The 20,979-nt window shown below is 40.3% G+C and overlaps 1 protein-coding gene across 2 annotated transcripts in view; it reads left to right on the top strand.

Annotated features, from left to right (window-relative positions):
• Window positions 1–20,979, top strand: part of LOC140314812 (protocadherin Fat 3-like) — a 217,785-nt gene that overhangs the window by 86,892 nt on the left and 109,914 nt on the right. For both annotated transcript variants that reach the window (XM_072393187.1, XM_072393186.1), the window contains exons 9-11: window positions 12,623–12,898; window positions 17,839–18,049; window positions 18,146–20,874. In XM_072393187.1, coding sequence (XP_072249288.1) covers window positions 12,623–12,898; window positions 17,839–18,049; window positions 18,146–20,874 — 3,216 coding nt within the window. The remainder of the gene's footprint in view (window positions 1–12,622; window positions 12,899–17,838; window positions 18,050–18,145; window positions 20,875–20,979) is intronic.

The following is a 20,979-nucleotide window of genomic DNA, read 5'->3' as shown; positions in this document are numbered from 1 at the left end:
AACCTGGAGTACATTCCAACCACAAAGAGACTCAATTCTCGACAGGCACGATGGGCCCTCTTCTTCATTAGGTTCAATTTCACCCTCTCCTACAGACCCGGCTCCCGCAACGTCAAACCTGACGCTCTGTCACGTCAGTTCCAGAGGGAGGATGATGGCACCAGTGCTCCTGACACCATCCTTCCGTCCCCGTGTGTTGTGGCATCCCTGACTTGGGAAATTGAGGAGAAAGTAAGAGCTGCCACAGAGGGTCAGCCTGGTCCTAGTGCCTGCCCTACTGGATGTTTATTCGTGCCTGCAGCTCTGAGGTCGGATGTACTCCAGTGGGCCCATGGTTCTAAGTTGACCTGCCATCCTGGGATCCAGAGAACCCGGGAGGTCCTTCTACAACGTTTCACAGAGATAGGGTTAGGGTTCATGAAACGCTCCCAATGGAATCCATTGGTAAGAAGTCCACATTTACTTCTAAAGGAAAGGGTGAAAAAAAACTGCTACTTACAATTTAAAGCTAAATGATACTGTGTTATTTCCAAGACACTTATTATGGACTTGGTGCTAAGCTGAAGAAACATCAAACTGTTGGTATCAACGGAAGATATGTAACATCACCCGGAATATAGTTAAACAGATTTTTAACCACTGTCAGAGCCAAATGTGACAGTGTATGTGTGAGTGTAACAAACAGAGACAATGTTGTGGAGAAAAGAGTAGTCGGACTCATCATGTCAGCCTCTTATGGGGAATTTATTGAACAGACTGTCACAGAGACATGTACATTTCAGCATACACAGAAATTCCCAATGACCTCAGTTTTGTGACATTTCTTTATACCTTTCTATATCATTCAGTGTGTGCGTGGCTCAAACCCAATCTCTATTTGGCGCCTGCTGTCTGAGGACGCTTCTGCGTCTTTGTCATTATCTAGACAGGGTTCATTCTGACCTCAACAACATGTTATTCGTGCAATATGTGGATCGAGAGTCAAGGCTTTGCTCTCCCACATAATTCTCCCTGAAATCACTTATTAGTGATTTAAAAAAGAAAGAAAGAACACAAAAATAAGCAAAATTATCTCAACCTACTAAACAAGGAGTGTTCATCATGATGTTTGGAACAGAACCTCTTTCCCAGAATAGTTCAACCTTCATTACTCAACTGACTGTTAACTCTGCAGTGCGCAAATATCTAAAGAAAAAAACTATAAGTCTCACAAAATTTTAACAAAATTATTCTAATAATCCAAAAAATTATCACTTGAAACATATCTACAGATGTCTACCATACAGAATAAAATAGTATCTACCGACTAAATTGAAGTATTGCAAAAGGGATATATATGCGTGCAGTAAAGGCAATGCTAAAACAAGGAAATCACACTAATGAATGATAAAATTAATGAAAAACTATATTTAAGTTTTACACCTCGAATCAACAAATTAGACACTGTAAAAGCTCATCATTTCATACCAATAATATTGAATTGACCAATCATAATTTAAATCCTTCAACATTACCATTAAATTTGTCCACTGTTCACAGTGCATAGGAGTGAAAAACCCATCGGCTGCTACTTTCGTAACTTTCGTAACTCATGTTCTTATTTCTGGGATAGTTCTGCTAAGGTTACTCTTATAGTACTAAAGGTCGCGCTCTGAACAGTTGACTGACACGAATTGCAATGGACATAGGTGTGATTAGTTATGACTGATGCTAAACATAAAATTAATACACAAATAATATCAAATGAATAACTCAATAAATCACAGTTTTGTACCATGTACAATACAGAAAATCAGAAATACTCAAACAATAATGAAAATAATAAACTGTAATGTAGCTCATCCAGTCCCGTCACCACTCTGGAGTCGTCTACTTCTGAACATCGGTCCGGCTGGTTCTGGAACCACTAAGCTATATTGGAAGGAGAGGTTACTAGCACTTCACTCCATTAAAGAGATCTTTACCACCTCCTCTCCCTGTCAGGCTATCATTGGTTCTACAGCTAAGGAAAGAATTTTGTGAACAGTTCATTGGCAACCTTCGTTTGCTGACCAGTTCTTCCCTGCGGTGGTCTGGCTGCTTCCACTCTCTGTCTGAACATCAATTGTAGCAACCACCTCCTCGGATTGGGTATAATACAACACACCAATAGGGAGATCATTATCAGTATTACCAATACGCTCATTCCCATCTCAAATGCCCTTGCTCCCCAAGTCCCCAAAATCCCATCCAGACCACTCTACCTATCTGAGTGGGTGTGCATTGTTGCATAATACTCATCTGACCCAGTCCCAATCTGGCTACTTCCCCTCTGGGGTGGCTTCATCACGGGACCCCTTCCTGACCCTCCTGTTTGTGGGATCCTGTCCATCATCTCCAGACTCTGCTCTCTTGGACAGATGCTGTTTGCCAACACCCACACCTGGAGACTCATCAGTGTCAGAGATCTTAACACATTAATTTTGTTCATCCTTTCCCTCGGACTTAACCTTGTCTGTGTCTTTTGTCCGAACCTTAGTGCAGTGATTCAAGTGGTACCATGTGTTGCTACCTTCCACTTGAAATGGCGTTGGCATTGCTTGCACCACTGTGTACGGTCCTTGTCATCTTGGCTCATGCCACTTTCTCCGGAACACTTTGATGTACACCTGGTCGCCTGGTACCACTGGTCTCTCAACCAGCTGTTCGAGATCCAAATCTCTGGCCTTCTCCTGCAGATAGATTGTTCTGTGGATAGCAGTTAGTTGTTTCATATAAGCTTTCAACTGTTCGCAATTACTCAAGTGGGGGCCCTTTATAGGGACCCCTCAACTGAGGTGCCGGTATGGGTCGACCCGTTAGCATTTCATGTGATGTTAGGTGCGTGACCCTATGGGTCTGCATACACTAGCTCATTAGTGCAAGCGGCAAAGCATCCACCCAGTTTAGTTTAGTTGAAGCACAGATTTTATTCAGTTTTACTTTCAAGGTTCCATTGATTCTCTCAACCATCCCCTGACTCTGTGGATGATATACGGCCCCACAGCGCTGCTTGATCCGCAGCTGCTGAAAAATGCCCTTTGCAACTTTCTGCACAAATGCTGAGCCATTATCTGAGCTAATCTCTGATGGAATGCCAAACCGGGGAATCACTTCCCTTACCAAAAACTTTATCACTGTCTCAGCTCCCAAATCCTTGGATGGAGTTGCTTCGGCTGACACGATCAATCACCACAAGCATGTACCTATTACCCTGTACTGTTTTAATCATGTCTACATAGTCTATGACCAATGATTTGAAGGTTCCTTCTGGCACTGGAATGTGTCCCACTGGTGTCTTCACACCCTTTCACACATTGTTCTGTGCACAGATTTCACACTGACCCAACACTTCATCAACCATCACATGCATGTACGGTGACCAATATCCTTGTTGTTTTACCTTTTTCAGTACCTCTCCCCTTGCACAGTGGTGCACACTGTGAACACACTGCAATGAGCTGAGGGAAACCTGGAAACTAAATACTGTGGAAAGGTGATTGGTTATGGGATGCAGCTGTGAAACAAAAACAGGTGACTTGAGTGAATCTAACGTGACAGGGGAAAAAACATGAGAAGAAATTAACCTAAAACATGACAACAAGTCAAAACGGTACTCAAAACGTGACGTGACAATTTCAAGGTGATCAGGAAATCTCATGGGTGATGGTGGAGAAGAGAACATTAGTGAAACATTTCTGGAGGGTATAGATGCACTTGGTGGGTCCCAGGCCTGTGGTGAGGGCCGTGGTGAAGGTGATGGAGGAGTTGCTGCATCCTGTGTTAGGGATGCTGGAGGTGCTGCTGTAGCTGCAGTGGTTGAATCCTTTTTTGGGTCCTTGGGTGGCGAGGCAGGAGCTCTTCTCTCGCTCCTCTTCTCTCTTGGCGACAGCACAGGACCCAGTCCTGGCCCATTCTAATGCCTCAGAGTGTGGAATAGATTATCCGTCTGTCGTCTCACTCCACCTCTGTTCAGGTGTGGGCCTTTTTCTTTAAACAGATCATCTCTTTGCCAGAAAAGATTAAAGTTCTCAATGAAATGCTGTCCTCTGGACTCACAGACTTTGGACAGCCATGTGTTCAACTGAAGCAGCCGGCTGAATTTGTTTATCCTGTCGCTGTTTGGGAGAGGTCCACTAACGAATGACTGGTATCGCCACTTTATCAAGACTCTCAAATAGTTCCTCAGTCTTTTTTTTTAAGATTTCGGACTAATTCGCTCTGATGTCCACTGCACCCACGTGCACAATCAGCTGTTTTTGCCAGTACCTAGGGTAGTAGTTTTGTGACGTCAGAGACAGTGGCACTTGGATAGCTGCTAGGAACTACTTTGTTTATGTTTATGTTAGATATGGCTCCTAAAAATCTGTTTGTTAACTTTATCCCGGGTGACCTTACATATCTTCCATTGATATCAACAGTTGGATGTTTCTTCGGCTTAGCACCAAGTCCATTACAGAGTCTTGGAAAAGACACAGTATAATTTAGCTTTAAGTTGTAAGTAGCAGTTTTTTCACCCTTTCCTTTGGAAGTAAACATGGACCTCTTACCACTGGATTCCATTGGGAGCGTTTCATGAAGTCCCATTTCAGTTTCTAAGGCAAAAATCCTTTCTTGTAGCGCACAAATTTCTTGTTGATATGTCCGACAGCTTTCACAGGGCATATTGAAAGGATTGTAGTCGCTGGCTCGTCAGATAAGTTGTAAAAATAATAGAATTGATTTAAAAAGTCTTGGTTCACTTATAAGAAAAATAATAAAATAATATTCAAGACTTGGGGAAAGAAGTAAAATGTTTTAAAAGCAAATAAAGCAATAAGCAGCAGGAGGAAGCAGAGACGTCTGCACTCTGCAGGAAGCAGTTTTTGTACATGAAATGTGCTATACAAAGAAATTTGACTTGACATGTCTGTCCTGCCATGGGAATGACTGACTGACTCCAGACCCGTTTATTCAGATTGTAGCAGTGAGGGAGGGGTGTTGTTTTCTGCTCTGTCATTGTTCAGTGGAAGTTGATTCTCAGATATTTGACACTATTTAACATTATTTTAGCAAAATTTAGGATTAATTTACTAAGTTTGGTGTGTATTTTATAGGCCTCTAATTAGAAGTGTGCTGCTGTTTACAATTAAAAATATATATTTTTAAGGTTTCTTTTTTCACTGATATTTAAATATTAGGCATCATGTTGATTATTTTAGAATATTGTGCCAGTGGATCATTTTTTTTAGTTTAATCAACTAATACAATCTGAAAATTAATGCAGAAACTTCTTAAAAGTGACAACTTTGTACTTGGGTACAAGCTGTACATTACAATGTTCAATATATTTTAAAAACGCTCAAAATCTTATTGATAATTTTATTTATTGATTGTTGTTTTCTTTGTATTATAGTTTTTTTTTTTTATCAGTTTAACTTGCCGAGTGGTTCAGCTTAAGATGTTTAATTTAAACTGTGGCCTGTTCTGCTCATAAAGTGTGATAGTTCTTAGTGTACCATCTAAAGAGTTAGAGATTTCTTCATTGTAGTTTCAGAAACTAGGGGCGCCACAAAGCTAGAAACGGCCCTAATCACCAGCATGTTGATATGTGCCAAATCCAAGTTGTTCTTCTCGAAGAATGAAGCAATTTTGTTGAATAAAATCTCACTAGTGGTGTGCTCCTCCAGGGGAATTAGTCCAAGCAGATCCTCGCAAAAACATTCTCTCAAAAAAATCGCACATAGAGGCACAGCTGCACAACATCACTGTTATCTGTCGATTTATCCACGGCCAAAGACATCACCTCAGCCTTTGTCAGCTTGTCCAAAATAGTGTCCGATGCAAGGGACTTGACTCTCCTCATATTTGACATGCCAGATATTGGAATTTGCTTGATCGAATCCGTACAAGCCCGGAACAATATATGACGACTTTGCTCGTAACAAAATGTAAGTCCCGATATCTACTTCCTCTGAGCTGCAGAGCCCAGCAGGAAAGTAGCATTAAAGTTAGCATGCGTTGTGTTGAAATGCCTTCTCAAATTAAACTCTTTACACACGGCGAGGCACTCGTTGCAGTTTAAGCACACAGGGTTCGCATCAACAGCAATAAATGCATATTTCTCTGTCTGTTAATTGTAGAACTGCCTGTTTTCTGAGTCAACTTTTCTTTTTTTTAAGTTAGAGAGACATTTTTGTCTTGTTAGCCAACCTTCATGTTTGAAAGAAACAAGTCAAAGCGTTGCACTAGACCACGACGCGAATAGCGAGTTTTGATGATTTCCACTTAAATGTGCGCATAGCGCCTCCAACTGCATGGGAGAATGTACAGTTAGTCATAATCAGAAACTATATGAGACTAGCCATATGTAATAATTACAGTACACTCTAAGGGCCAGTACAAAATTTCTCAGTGACCTGAATAGCCCAGGGGTAGAGCATGTTTTATGGAATACTGCATCCTAGATTGCAAACACTGTCTGCAAATAGGGCTGTAGCGATACACTAATCTCACGATACGATACATGGCATTCAGCCAACGATTCGATACGATTTAATACACGTCATTTTCTGAAAGATTTTAAAGGGACAGTGTGATTTGACATGACTCGTCGCCGATTGGACCATCCTTTGAACTGGAAGGACAACACCGCCAGACAAACGGAAACAAACAAACATGTCACAAACGTGTCTTCAGCGTATGCAGCCAGAGACACAAATCCAAATTCTCTAATCATAAAACCATGTTTTTAATTTTTGAGCTCAAATAATACATTACAACAATCCTACATTCTATAAACAGAAAAGCAACATAAAACCACTGAGCTATGCACTTTATGTAACATTTTTATGAACTATCACTGTTATCACTGTTTTGTATAATGTGACCGCCCTGGCATTGTTTTGTATTATGTCAATGTTCTGTGTTTTCACTAATTGTAACGTCTGACTTTTCAATAAAGTTTGCTTAAAAAAAAAAAATTTATACTAGCGGCTGATACTTTATCAGGAAACAAAATATTGATATATATATATATATCGCTATATCGATAAAATCAAACTCATTTGGTTGGAAAGACAAAGGCATTTGATAACCACACAAATTTTGAATACCACAGCTTTATTTTTTTTTAAATGTCTATTTTGTATTTAACTGTCTATAGGCCAGCTAAATATCATACATAGAATTACTCCCAGTTATTCACACAAACCAAAGTAGAATCATTATTCTGGGAGATTTTAATCTGAAAGTGAAGAATTAGCAGATAGATCTTTAGATTTTTCCGTTTCAAAACAAAAACTAAACAAACAAAAAAAACTTCACAAAACATGGTTGGTGTGAAACAAATACTTTTATTTATTTAATGATGAACAAAACTGGGTATAAACATCAGAAAAGTTCACATAAAATAAGAACAAAATGGCTTCAAAAACAGCAATGTGCCAAAACATGCCTTTATCTGTCAGTTATGGAACTTATTTCTTGGCTTTTCATTCACAGTTTTCACACTCGGGAATCGGGATAAAATTAATAAATAAAATTAAACTTAGCGCAACAGCCTGGCACTAGTGCAAAATCTTATAAATATTGTTTGAAATACAATAAGCCTGCCTGAATAAATAAAAACAATTATACAACAATGAAAAATAAACAGAATAGAAGTCAAACTGAATGGGCTTCAGAAAGTGCACATGCAGCAAAAAAGAGAAAGAAAAAAGGAAATGTCTTCATTTGCTGAGACGCTCTGCATGCAGCCTCCAGCTTAAGTTCACATTGTCCCAAAAGAAAAAGAAAAGAAAAATCACTTCTTCACATGAAAAGTGGTCTACTTCACCTGTGGTTGTTTGATTCTTTTGAGGTTGTGTGCCAGGAAAACCAACTTGTTGTTGGTCGGGAAAAGTGCGATCCTTGATTTCTTGGCAATGAAACCCGCCTTCGAAAATATCATCTCTGATGGCGTTGACATGGAGGGGATGCTGTGAAATCTTCTAGCAGGTCTTGGCAACTTTGGATATCTATCCTCGTTTTTCTTCCACCATTCCAGGGGGCCTCTGTTGCACTCAGTGAAGTCCTTGAAATAGGCCTTCATCTCGCTCGTCTCATCCTGTTCCTCCTCATCTTATTCTGGCCAGCAGCATAGCCATCACAGTGTCCTGTTTTGGGGTAGTCGGCCCAGGATCCACCGTGTCACTTTCCTCCTTGCGAGACCTGGCAGTTAGACTCTCAGCTACTTGTGCCACCGCTGAATATGCCTCATCTCTTTGGTCGTCGGAGAGAAAGGAGAGCTTCTTGAAGTGTGGTCAAGCACCGCCACACTGATGTAGACACTTTTTTTTTTTGGTTCGACTGTCATCCTCATGCACCACCAAATGTCTTTTTTTTTAATATTCATAAGCATGGGATCAGTGGCAGACAGGGATGCATTATTTTCTCGAGACAAAAGCTCCGTCAGAGTGATCATTGGTTTATGAACAGCGACAATGTCCTTAGCTGTGCGCCACTGTGATGTGGATAGCTCCAGGTCACGCTCGGACCTTTTGCTCACACTCTCATCTGTGAGCACGGCTGAAACTGGCCCCTTCTGTTCTATCAAGTGATCGAGCATCAGAGTTCTAACGGGTAACAACATCCTGCACCAGTTTATGCTGAGGAACGTTCTGTTGTTTCTGTTTATCCTGTGGTGGCCTTTGCGCTTTTTTTAAAATGAGAAACCAAGCGCCTTGCTGCAGCAACAGTACGGCAAACTGGGACCCCTTTCATATTTCCCCAGGAGAGCTGCTGGACCAGCTGGTTGGTGCACCAACCATATTTGCTGCGTTGTCATGCACCACAGAAATGATCTTAGTACTTGGAATGTCTCACTCTCTGTCAGTTCTCGTGCAATGTGATCAGCTGTGTGACTGTCCTCCATGTTTTTTTTTGTATCTAAAACGAAACTCTCCAGTCACCAGTCTCCAGTGAAATGTGATGCGACTGTGAGATAAGCCTCCATCTGAAGCGAGGTCCAGATATCAGTTGTGAAACTCACAGCTTCACTGTCCTGTATTGCCTGTATGTTTCTGACCGTGTCGATAAATATTTTGTGTGCACGACATCCATCACTGTAGCTCTTGTAGGGACGGTGTAGCCTGGCTCAAGTGTGCGCAAAAGTTCTTTAAATCCTTCACCCTCAACAATGCGCACAGGCCTCATATCAAGTGCCACAAACTCTGCAATCTTTTCTGTAATTTCTTTTTTTCTCTTCTCTGAAAGTGGTGGTCTCAAATCAAGTTTTTTTTTCGTTAATCTCGGGGCTGCCGGCGCTGATGCAGGCTGAGCTGTCGTCATGAGACAACAGGTGTAACTGTCAGAAAAATGATAATATAATAATGATAATAATATAGGGTTTATGCCTGTATTGACAAAACAGTGATAGAATTGTTTGTTTGTAAAGTTAACAAGCCTTACCCGTTTCAAATGATACGCCATGTTAGTTGTCATCGTGTGATATGAAAGAATCTGCTGACACAACTTGCACTTAACTTTCTTCGGGTCATCTCTAACCTTTTTAAAATACTCCCACACTTTTGATGACTTTTTAGTAGCCATTGTGAGCCAATAAATCCATAAATGCTGACGGTCCTGTAGTGTGCTGCTCATTTGTTACATAACATTTTCCGACTATTCGACTAGTTCATAGTCGAATCAGACCTATCCGGATCGAATCGTCGACTATTGAAGGTCAGCCCTAGATTTTACTCAGCACGTAACCCCCAATAGCTCAATAGTCAGCTCCCAATGGACAAGAGATGGGGTACACCCTGGATGGGTCACCAATCCATCACAGGGACACAGAGAGAACTGAGTCAATTTAGAATTACCAATTAACCTACTATGCGTGTTTTTGATGGGAGGAAGCCAGAGTACTTGACAGCCCACACATACACGGGGAGGTGGCAAATTTTGAATCAGATTAATTTTTTTTTTTTTGAAAGATGACAATCTGGCTTCCCGACCAATTACAGTACATCAACATCACTTGTCAAAATTGTGAATGATCTCAGGCACAATATAGACATGAATACATCTTCCTTACTGGTATTACTTTTGACTGTAAGTGCAATGTATAATACAGATGACCACTCTATTCTTCTATTCTTAAATGCTATGAAATTCCACAATGTTCCACAATGTCCAATTTAGGTCCTACAATTTATTCTATATGTGCAGCAACTTTAATGTCATCAAGGGACAGACAACAATTTCTATGTTATGTTGATAATACATTTATATTGCCATGTTTCAACTGTTTTCCAGATATTAACTTGTGGATGGTAGAAAACTTTTACAGCTTAATCAGGACAAAACTGGGCTGGTGATAGTTCATGATGCTAAGAGAAAGAAACCTATCACAAAATTGGAAACTCTGGCATTAAAACCATCAGAGCAAATTAAAAACATTGGTAATTTTTTACTCAAATCTTAAGTTTTGAATTTCACATTTTTTTTTAAAAAAGTGTTTTACTTGTCCCTTTTGAGATAAAGTGCCAAAGCTTTTTTAACAACACTGTAAGACCAAACAAAAGCATACACCAAAGAATATAATTATATACCCAGTTTACCACATTTGTCAACAGTCATATTTGTCACGATCCGTGAAAGCACTGGACGCAGATGCAGGGTTGAATAAATAATCAGATTTTATTTATATAATGATAGTCACTTTCAGAGCAAAGCAATAGATTATGAATTCCTAACTCACTCTTCTCGATACCTATGGGGAGAAGAGTGAGACTATAAAACTTATCAAAAGAAAGTTCTCTCCACGCTAGGAGGAAAATACAAAAGGTTATATAAATCTTACAAATAAACTTATCCCTCTCCGAACCGTCGGAGGCTCTATAGAAATTTAACAAAATCAATAAACAAAAGGAGACTCCTTCTAATGGAATTGCTATGAAGGTTATAGTTATAAATCAAAGACACTCCTCTACCAGAGATACTACTGAATAAATGACAAAGACAAAACAAAACTTGGCTAAATCTATGGCTATGACAAAACTTACAACAGAAAATCACTCTCAAGGAGGAAATCATTAATAAACAAGATCTTGGAATACTTAGGCTTTGGTCACTTTGGAGGCTAGCGGACGAACGCTCGAAAGACAATTCAACACACTGGCAATGAGACAAGGGAAGACGCAGACTAAATACACATGAGGGATCAAGGGGAACAGGTGGAAACACTTGGGAATCAGGGAAGACAATGAGACACCTGACATGGGAGGAAGGGCAAGTTATCTGAAACGAGAGGAGTTGTTAATTTCAAAATAAAACAGGAAGTGACAAGACAAGATACAAAAACCTAAGAGCCTCTGTGAGACCTGACAATATTGGCTTTCATGACAATTCATGATTTTCAGAGTTTAGAAACCATTTCGTCCATTACTGCTGTGTTAATAATGCTGTATGTGTAAAAAGCCTCAGTTACAAGTTACCAGAGGCGCAATCAGCAGTTCACATCAGCTTAGTTCAGTTTTATTCAGACAGTACCATATCAAAAAAAATGTCATCCCAAGGCACTTTCAAGATGTTGTCAAACTCAAGCCAAGTATAATCCAATATTTGTTATCAAATCATAATATGATTAAATCAAATTCAGCTTTATCTTGCAAAATTTTAGTTCACATATTTTTTGAGAGGTGGGTAGGAAGTTTATATTTACCGTAAATTCCAGACTATAGAGCACATCTGAATATAAACCGCACCTTCTCATTTTAAAAAGAAAATCCATTTTCTACATGTATAAACTGCACCGGATTATAAACTGCGGGTGTCCACATTGTAATATGAGATATTTACACAGAAAGATGTTACACGTAAGGATTTTTAAACTTTCAATTAAATGCGTATGGTAACATAAACAAATACATACTGCAAATGCTTTTTTTCCCGAACAGTGCCTGTAACACAGCTGTCTTTGTTTCACAGCTGCACCCCATCTCCAATCACCTCACCACAGTATTTAGTTTCCAGTTTCTCCTCAGTTCAGTGCGAAATCCTCACCTTACCTTTCCTCACGTCTTGCCGTGAGTTCCATGTTCATCAGGTTTTGTCAGGTCAGGTTTTTGTCTCTTGTTTTTCTACAGCCACAGCCATAGCCTTGTTTTGTTTGTTCCACAGTTTAGATTTAGTGTTAACCGGCTCAGCTGCGCTTTTTGTTCTTTTTTACAAATAAATCTAGTTTATTCTTTGAATTCTGGGTCCTCTCTCCACCACGCCAAGCACAACCCCCTTCAACCGGTTGTGACATTGGCAGCATGGAAAGAAAAAAGGAAAATAACATATTATTTTTACCGTATTATAAGTCACGGTGCTTGAAGCCTGGGAAAAAAGTAGCAGCTTATAGTCCGGAATTTACGGTAATAGGTATGTTCAATGCAAAGTAAAATGTTTGCATTGAACTCCTACTCTGTCACACTACTGTGCTCATAAAGGGAAAAAACAACACACTTCAGTTAGTGATGTCCTCTTTTAACCCTGTCTTCCCTTTGTTCTTGTGCTCCTTTCCATATCCCTAATGTTTTAATTTAATTGTGCTGCTGTACAATGACAATAAATTCTAAATCTGAATCTGTTCCAGGTTCACATCAATGTTCTTGACACCAATGACAATGACCCCACCTTCTCACAACCAACCTATGAGGTCACCATTTCTGAAGACACACCACCAGATACTGAGGTGGCCCAGATATCAGCATCCGATCGTGATGGTCATCACCAGCTGACCTATTCTCTGCAAAGCTCCATAGACCTTATCAGCATGCATCTGTTCCGTATCCACCCTACACTTGGCACAATCTACACTACTCAAAGGCTGGACCACGAGGCTTGTGCCAAGCACATACTCACTGTTATTGTAAGACATGCTTTGTTTTGGAATCCTTTTCACTTCTGCATTTGTAGGGATTGTCTATATATCTTCCTCAAGCTAAGGTTCTTTGTTAGAAACCTGAGAGGATGAGGCTCTGTGCAGTGTCTTAGATGTCCTTTGAACTGTAATCTTTTGGACAGAGGGCTCAGATGCTGTTCCTGGAATTAAATTAAATTCAAGAATTCTATCATTTCTGTCTTTGAGTTTAGTACATGATGAGCCTCAAGCAAGAGCATTTTCGTATACTTATTCTAAATTTCTCTCACTTTTTTCGTATGAAGGTCTTGTACGAACACACCATGTGAGATTCAACAAATGCTCTTAGAAACGTGTGTAACTGACCTGCGTAAATGATGAATACCACCCGTGCATATTTATGTGCACAAGGATAGTAAATTTGCATAAATGCCCAAAATAATACCATATAAGGCTACGCTTCCTGTATTGAGTTATCAGAATGGCATCAAGGCGCAAAAAGAACAACTTTACAGCTCAGAGATTGAAGTCCTGCTTTCAAAGATTTTTGGATCTTTGATTTTTGGAAAATCTGTCATTTTTTTTAGCAGTGTCAGCAGTGGAATTACGGGACCTGCTAAAGCGAAGAAATTACTGTTAATGCTGTTAATTCCGTGTCACCTGTAGGTCGTAATGTCACCGAAATAAAGAAGAAATAGTTTGATATGAAAATGGCTTAAAAAACCGTCTCGCCATGGCCAGGCACTCCATACGTACAACTAAAGATGTGCAATCAGTTGTTGCCTCATCATGATGGTACTTTGATGGGGCGGTCCATTAGGGGGGGTCTTCTGGCATGTTGTCTGCCTGGGCTGGTTCAGGTAGTGGGAGACTCTTGTTCATTGCAATATTGTGCAAAACGCAGCATGTCAGAATAACCTGGCATGCCTTCTCTGGGCTATAGAGCAGTTTGCCTCCCGCTGTATCGAGACACATCTACCTGGCCTACAACACGGGTGCTTTGGTGCGTATATGTGTGCGGCCTATTGCTCCGATTATGTTTGGCAGTCCAACCATGGCATGAAAGTCTCTCTTAATCTGTACTTGTTCGACAGTGGTGTATGGGAATTTGACATACCATGGGTGATAAACTGATGAGAGTTTTCATGACCAAGGGGAGTGCTTGACTCACAGAGAACTGCGATCTGTCTTCAATCTCCCTCTGAAAGGGTCCCGTTGCCAAAAATCCAAGGGTGGTGAGGACCTGGATGTGTGGTGGAATTGGGTTTGTTCAGCGTGTTTCTCTCTGGAGTTGTGGCTCAAGCAAGCTGCATTTCAGCAGCAGCACAGTCCGCCATTTGGCTATCTTAGCAACACGCTCTCTTTCAAGAGCCTGACGTGCTAAGGCATCCAAATGTAGCAAGTCAGCCGCTGGTTACACTTCACATTGACCTTGCAATATACAGAGTCAAATTAATCTTCAATTAGTGCTTAATTTAAGTCAAACAGAATGTCAACATAATTATGGGGTACAATGTGTAAAATTATTTATATCTTCCTAGATGCTTAAGTACTGTGGCACTGTATGGGAAAGGTATACTCCAGCTCCCAGTATCTAGTCTAGTAGAGGAGTTTAAATGTACTAAAGTTAGGACAGAGCTCCTGTTAGCTGGGAGTAAAGATGTGGTAGTTAGTAAGGTGGTTCCAAACCCAACCAAGGGTAGGAAATGGAATCCAAGAACGGCAGCTCAGGAGGCAGAAGGAACTCTTAGACATACAGAGATTGTGGGTAATGTTCAAATAGGCCGGGGAGGCTTGGAGATTGGCCCAGGCAAACTGGTGTGGAGTAGAGCAGGTCCCAAGGAGAAGAGAAAGCTAGTTGTTGTGCAGGTACATAGACAGGAAGAAATGTTAAGGGGTACAAAGGCAGTGGCTCAGGCTAAGCAGGGACAGTGGTTGAATTGGGAAGGTGTAGAGGAGAAAAAGCTTAGTTGGAAAGAGCTGCGGAGTATGGAGGAAAGGAGTATTAGATTTTTGATAGGGGCAACCTATGATGTATTGCCAACTCCCCAGAACCTAAAACTTTGGGTGAATGGAGACCCGCTATGGTCGTTATGTTCAGGTACTGCAACTCTAAGGCATATTTTGTCAGGTTGTAAGGTTAGTCTGTCACAAGGTTGGTATACGTGGTGACATAACCAAGTATTAAGAAACTTAGCTGCAGGTATTCAAGATAAATGAAGGCAGGTACATTTAGGGGGTTTAAGGTGAAGAGAGTGGCAATTCAATTCAATTTTATTTATATAGCGCCAGATGACAACAATTGTCATCTCAAGGCACTTAAATAATATAGTCCAATTCAAGCCAATTTGAATTCAATTCATTGCAATCATAATCCAATTAATTAATATAGAGCCAATTCAAAAAATAATATCCTAGCTAAGGAAACCAACAGATTGCACGGAAACTTGTCTTCAGTCCAATCTCCCGTCCTAAGCGTGCCTGTGGCGACTGTGAAAAGGAACGACTTTAACAGGAAGAAACCTCTGGCAGAATCAGACTTAGGAAGGGTGGCCATCCGCCTCGACCAGCTGGGGTTTGAGAAGACAGAAAGAGGGAAAAGAGGGGGGAAGAACACCATAACACCATTCAAAGGATACCTGTTGGAACAGGGAAACACAAGTTAATAACTACAATAATGTCACATGTACATAAAATCAATTGAGAAATTAAACAGGGGGAAAAAGAGAGCAAAGTGAGGAAAGGTGTGACAGATGAGGTCCCCCAGCAGTCTAAGCCTATAGCAGCTTAACTATGGGATGTTTCAGGATTACCTGAGCCATCCCTAACTATAAGCTTTATCAAAAAAGAAAGTTTTAAGCCTAATCTTAAAAGTGGAAAGGGTGTCTGCTTCCCGGACATTTACTGGCAGCTTATTCCACAAGAGAGGGGCCTGATAACTGAAGGCTCTGCCTCCCATTCTACTTTTAGAAACTCTGGGAACAACAAGTAAACCTGCAGTTTGGGAGCAAAGTGCTCTGTTAGGAAAATATCTTACAATGAGATCTTTAAGATATGATGTAGCTCAGTCATTAAGAGCTTTATATGTGAGGAGAAGAATCTTAAATTCTATTCTGAATTTAACAGGGAGCCAATGAAGAGAAGCTAAAACTGGAGAAACATGATCTCTCCTGTTAGTTCTCATCAGAACTCTGGCTGCAGCATTTTGGATCAGCTGGAGGCTTTTCAGAGAATATGTGGGACCGCCCAATAATAAGGAATTACAGTAGTCCAATCTTGAAGTAACAAATGCATGAATTAGTTTCTCTGCATCACCCTGAGACAGGATGTTCCTGATTTTAGCAATATTACGAAGGTGAAAGAAGGCAGTACAAGAAACCAGCTTTATATGTGCGTCAATTGATAAATTCTGGTCAAAAATAACTCCAAGGTTCCTCACTGTAGAATTAGAAGCCAAAGAAATACCATCTAGAGTAACTATATAACTAGACAATTTCTCCCTGAAGCGCTCAGGTCAGGATTGTTTAGCTGAGATTGCCTGCTGAATCTGTTAGTGTTCCTTGTCCTGCCTCCACCTCTGGCATCCTCTATACTTTCATTATCCCCTACCTGAACCAGCGCTTGAATCCCATTCCTACTTATCTCTACCTATTCTATTCCTACCACCTACCCAAACCAGGGTTTGTATCCCCACCCTATGACTGGTGTGCAGTTGGTGAGAGGCTTGGGTAGCTTGTGGTTGTGGGAGAAAAGATGGTTGTTGAGGTGTGAGGAGCAGTGATGGCTGGCATTAGGGGAATGACTCTGGGATGCCAGTGACCACTGTCTATTAGCCTCCTGTAGGTGTCGTGGGCCCAACTAGACAAAACACTGATGAAAGGAGGTTCCCACCTGATGACCCCAATGACATGTTGATCAGCACTGCTCACTGATCTATATAGGGAATTATTCATGGAGTCTGGTCCATTTCTTTTAGCACAAGTTTCTTGTGTTTACTTCGAATCTTCAAAGTAATTAGATATACAATCCATTAGTCAAGCAAACTTGATTCGAATAATAGCGGACTATTTTATGACTCTTACGACAGGTCTGGATCACTTGTACGTTCTGTTTGTACCTGAAAGAAAACTCAAAATACGAAAGAATTGATGAATGCGCAAGTTCACTTAAATCACCCGTACACACGATTTAAGAACAAATCTGTTGGTAGAAGTGGTTCTTGCATGAGGCTCATTGATTCAAAGAAACTGGCTATGTCCGTGGGACTGCTCTGGAGATCGTATAGCTCACAATGCAACGGAAAAGGCTGTACAAGTTACTAAACATAATAAACAGTACTGCCCATCTGCCTATACAATACAGACTTCCGAGTAAGAGGCTTCTTTAGTTTTGCTGCAACCAAGGATGGTACAGGAGGTAATTCCGGCCAGCATCATTAGCATCAGTTGCTTATGATAAATCATTCTAAATGAATGGCTGTTACTTATTTTACTATTAATTACTAATTAAAAAAGATGACATATTACAATTTGGGATTGATTAAGTATTTTAATCTTATTTCATTACTGATTTATTTCCTTTACATTTATTTAAATTTTTCAGAATTTATAAAGGCAGTATATTATGGGATCCCATTGAAAGCTGACTTAAAAGGAATGATATATATATATATATATATATATATATATATATATATATGTGTGTGTGTGTGTGTATACATATGTTATATTTTCTATCCTTGTTTTATGTGAAGTCATCATTCAGAAATTAAACTACATTGCAAATTAAAAATAGAACCAAACACAAACAAATATCAAAATATAATTACCACGAGAGCTGCAGTTGCTATAAAGCACAACGATAATGATAACAATACACAATTACTGAGAATAGTTTGTCTTTGTTTGGTATTAATTCAATTTAGTTTGTTTTATTTTTTCTGTCTACAGGTAAAAGACCAAGAGTATCCATGCAGAAAAAATGTGGCTCGTGTTCTCATAGAAGTGGGAGATATAAATGATCACGTACCCATTTTTACCCGTGCTCTCTATGAAGGGTTAGTCTATGAGTCAGCAGCTGTGGGATCAGCGGTAGTCCAGGTTGCTGCTTTAGACAAAGACAAAGGAAAAAATGCAGAGCTGCACTACTCAATTGAAGCAGGTAGGCACTTCAGACAGGTTAATACTTGCTCCTATGTATTTAAGTTAACTTTACATTGATAATATTTCTTGAATTTTTTTTCTAACTCTCCAACAGGGAACACTGGAAATGCATTCCAAATTGAGCCTGTTTTGGGTATCATCAGTGTAGCACATCACCTGGACTTGTCCAGCATAGGCCACTATGTTGTTACTGTGAGAGTCACTGACCATGGCACCCCTCCATTGTCCACCACCACAATTGTGTGCATTGCTGTCACTCTATCTGACAATGCCGGTCCAAAGTTCCCTCAGCCTGTGTATCAGACTGAGATCACAGAAAATGCAATGGTTGGGACCTTTGTCACCACAGTTAGTGCTGTCAGCCAGTCTACCCTCACTTATGACATCATGTTTGGCAATGACAAACGTGTTTTTCAAATAAATCAATATAGTGGAGTCATTACTACTCAAATGCCTCTAGACTATGAGACCACAGCATCTTACACCCTGACAGTCCAGGCTGCTAACATGGCTGGTATGACCTCCACTGCTACTGTGTTAATTCATATAGTAGATGAGAATGATAATTCACCAGTGTTCCAACAAAGCCATTATCATGGCAGCATTAGTGAGACTGCACCAGTCAACAGTGTGGTCTTGAACTCAGATAATTTACCTCTAGTAATAAGGGCCACTGATGCTGACCATAACCAAAATGCTATTTTGGTCTATGAGATTGTTGAGGACACTGCAAAAATGTTCTTTACCGTGGATTTAGGAACTGGCTCCATTAGAACTATTGCAATTCTAGATCATGAGACATTTTCCACTTTCCACTTCCACGTTCATGTGAGGGACAAAGGTATGCCACAGTTGACAGCAGACAATCCAGCTGAAGTCACAATACAAGTGACTGATTCAAATGATTCACCACCTTACTTTACCCAAAATGCCTATGAAACAGTGTTGCTGCTTCCCACTTATGTAGGCGTTGAAGCATTACACGTGTCAGCCATAGACCCTGACAAATGTGTCCCTACAGAACTAACATACTGTCTGAATGATGGTGTACTGGAGAACTTTGCCATTAAGCCCTCCAGTGGAGTTATTGTAGTCAAAAACAGCAACTTCTCCCAAGAGCTTTTTCACTTCAGTGTCAGAGTTTCAGATGGAAAATTCTCCAGTACTGTCTTAGTAACAATACTTGTCCAAGAAGCTCAGGACTCTGATCTCAGCTTTACTCATAGCATCTATCTCTCATCTGTGATAGAGAATGTATCAAATATCACTGATGTGGCTGTGGTCAATGCTGTTGGCAACCATCTCAATGAGCCACTGAAGTACGCGCTGCTGAATGCTGGTACACATTTCAGAATTCGTCCAACATCTGGTGTTATCCAGACCACAGGCATACCCTTTGACCGTGAAGAGCAAGAATTCTATGAACTGATAGTTGAAGCAAGAAGGGAGCACGATAATCTCCACGTGGCCAGAGCAGTGGTTAAAGTTCAAGTTGAGGACATAAATGACAATACCCCTGTGTTTATTGGACTCCCTTATTATGCAGCTGTTCAAGTAGATGCTGAACCAGGATCACCAATTTTCAGGGTTCTTGCCGTGGACGGGGACAAAGGCATCAATGGAGTGGTGTCTTACTTTCTAAGGGATGACCACGATCACTTTGAGATTAATCAGCAGACAGGAAGTCTTAGTCTCAAGAGGACTTTTGACCCTGATTTGTCCAATGTGGAATACCAGCTTTTGATATATGCCAGAGATGGTGGTTATCATTCCCTCTCATCAACTGTAGAGTTTCCCATCACTGTGGTCAACAAAGCCATGCCTGTCTTTCGGAAATCATTTTATTCTGTTTCTGTGAATGAGGATGTAGATGTGCACACACCTATTCTCTGCATCAATGCTACTAGTCCTGAAAATCAAAACATAATCTACACTATTGTTGAAGGGGATCCATCTCTTCAGTTTGATATTGGGTTTGATACTGGAGTCATAAGCGTCATCCACTCTTTGGACTATGAAGCAAGATCATCTTACCATCTTACCATCAGAGCCACAGACTGTTTGACTGGTGCCCATGCTGAGGTTGATGTAGATGTGTTTGTCCAGGATATAAATGATAACCCACCTATTTTCAAGAAGATGTCCTACAGTGTAATTTTGTCTGAAACGACTGTTATTGGAACAGCAGTACTTCAAATCACTGCCATAGACAAAGATTCAGAGAAAAACAATGTTGTTCGCTACCAAATATTCTCATATGTACATAACAGAACAGACTATTTTCACATTGATAGTAGCAGTGGATTAATTCTCACAGCACGTATGCTAGACCATGAGCTTGCCCAGAATTATGACTTTATTGTCAGAGCCACTGATAATGGTTTCCCAGCATTGAGTAGTGAAGTGTCTGTGACTGTCACGTTGAATGATATTAATGACAATCCTCCAGTCTTTAACCAGCTGCTCTATGAGGCATATGTGAGTGAATTAGCACCAAGGGGTCACTTTATAACCTGTGTCCAGGCCTCAGATGCTGACAGTTCAGATATTGACAATTTGGAGTACAGCATTTTGTCAGGAAATGAAAGAATGAATTTTGTGATGAAAAAAAACCCAGGAATTATCACATTATCTGGTCACCGTAAGCAAAGATTGGAGCCTGCCTACACCCTCAATGTTTCAGTGTCCGATGGAGTGTTCACCAGCACTGCACAAGTTCATGTGAAAGTGTTGGGGGCCAACCTGCATAGTCCAGTGTTTGAAAAGGATTTGTATGAGGCAGAATTAAGAGAGAATGCTGCTGTCGGAACCAAAGTGATACAGGTAAGTACTTTTGATGTTCAACAATATATATTTTTTGTATATAGTCTTTGAGTAAGGATAGTTGATATGTAACTCTATTGACAACATTTTTTTTCCAAATTGCAG

This window comes from Leuresthes tenuis, unplaced genomic scaffold (assembly GCF_036924035.1).
Source record: "Leuresthes tenuis unplaced genomic scaffold, fLeuTen1.0.hap1 SCAF_9, whole genome shotgun sequence".
Taxonomy (NCBI): Eukaryota; Metazoa; Chordata; class Actinopteri; order Atheriniformes; family Atherinopsidae; genus Leuresthes; species Leuresthes tenuis.
This window is presented reverse-complemented; position numbering and strand designations above follow the sequence as displayed.